This window comes from Epinephelus moara, unplaced genomic scaffold (assembly GCF_006386435.1).
Source record: "Epinephelus moara isolate mb unplaced genomic scaffold, YSFRI_EMoa_1.0 scaffold3957, whole genome shotgun sequence".
Lineage (NCBI taxonomy): Eukaryota > Metazoa > Chordata > Actinopteri > Perciformes > Serranidae > Epinephelus > Epinephelus moara.
The window spans coordinates 1-1,280 of NW_026081712.1; the positions used below are offsets into that span (position 1 = coordinate 1).

Here is a 1,280-nt window from a genome sequence, read left to right on the forward strand (position 1 = left end):
GCTGTATTTCAGATAACTCTCAACATAGGTGTTACTGGTGGTATCAAAACATTTCCCAGGCTTGTTTCCATATGTTTTGCTGTAGAACACATCCGGGAGACTTTGAGCGCTCACCAAGACCCAAACCATCGCTGAGATCCCCACAGAATGAGTCAGAGTTAATCTTCCAATCACTCTCAGTGGATGGACAACAGCCAGATACCTGTACACACTTATACAAGTGAGGAACCCGATGCTGCCATAGAGATTCAGGTTGAAGCAGAATCTTGTGATCTTGCAGAATGCGTCTCCAAAGATCCATTTACTCTTCATAAAGTAGTACACCACCAAAAATGGGAGTGTGAGCAGGTACAAAATATCAGCAAGTCCAAGGTTGAGAACGAAAACATTGATGATTTTTAGCTTCTTCCAGTTGTGCAGCAAAGACTTCAGTCCCCATCCGTTAGCTACCAGACCAATGATGAAGACTATGATGTAAACAGGAGGCAGAAATCTGCCTGTAAAGTCAAAGCTTGTAAACAGGAGGCAGAAATCTGCCTGTAAAGTCAAAGCTGATACGAGGACAAGAGGATTTGTTCATTCTGTCTCCTGAAAAACAGCAAATACTATAAAGCAAGAATGCAGTGTTTGCCAAGAGTGGTTGAAGTAACTTGGGCAATTTCCTGTGAAACTTTAGTCATTCTTAGAGTCTTATCATGGTTCATGGTTAAACAAGAGATTAAAACGAAATCTCAAATCGGAAGTTGATCATATGATAAAATGACACACGGGCTGCATGTAATCATATTTTTTTAATGAGGTGCAAAACGCCCCTTCAGTAACTTCATCAACCACTGTTGATTCAGGGAAAACTGACTGAGCATTAGACTCTTTTACTGCAATGACCTGAGTTCACATTCAATGGGCTGGAAGGATACAAACATATAATCACAATAAAGTGATGTAAAAATGTCAATTAAAAAATGAACAAGTAGCAGGAATGTCTATCACGAGTTATAAACAGCAATAAAAAAACAGATGAAAAAGCTAAACAATTAATAATGAAGTCTGCCATAAAGGACGGATACATAACAACAATACAAACAGTAATATGTAGGAAATCATGTCTGTCAATCAACCAAAGCAGCAACACTGTGAAACAACCAGATCATCTAGCACACACTTTAAAGATCTACCAACAAATACCTCGCTAATTTAAATACCTCTTGCAACTTGCTCCATTTATTTGGGGTGAAAAACTAAAAGCTAATTCACCGAGCTCTAAACTGATCCGAGGAGTT

At 38.9% G+C, this 1,280-nt stretch overlaps 1 protein-coding gene across 1 annotated transcript; it reads right to left on the reverse strand.

The window, feature by feature from the left end:
• Positions 1 to 5: 5 nt before the first annotated feature.
• Positions 6 to 551, reverse strand: LOC126387393 (P2Y purinoceptor 1-like; the record flags this gene model as incomplete). The annotated part of the gene is made up of 1 exon (XM_050039921.1): positions 6 to 551. A coding segment is annotated over one exon (546 nt), but the record flags the coding sequence as incomplete, so codon positions are not given.
• Positions 552 to 1,280: the final 729 nt, after the last annotated feature.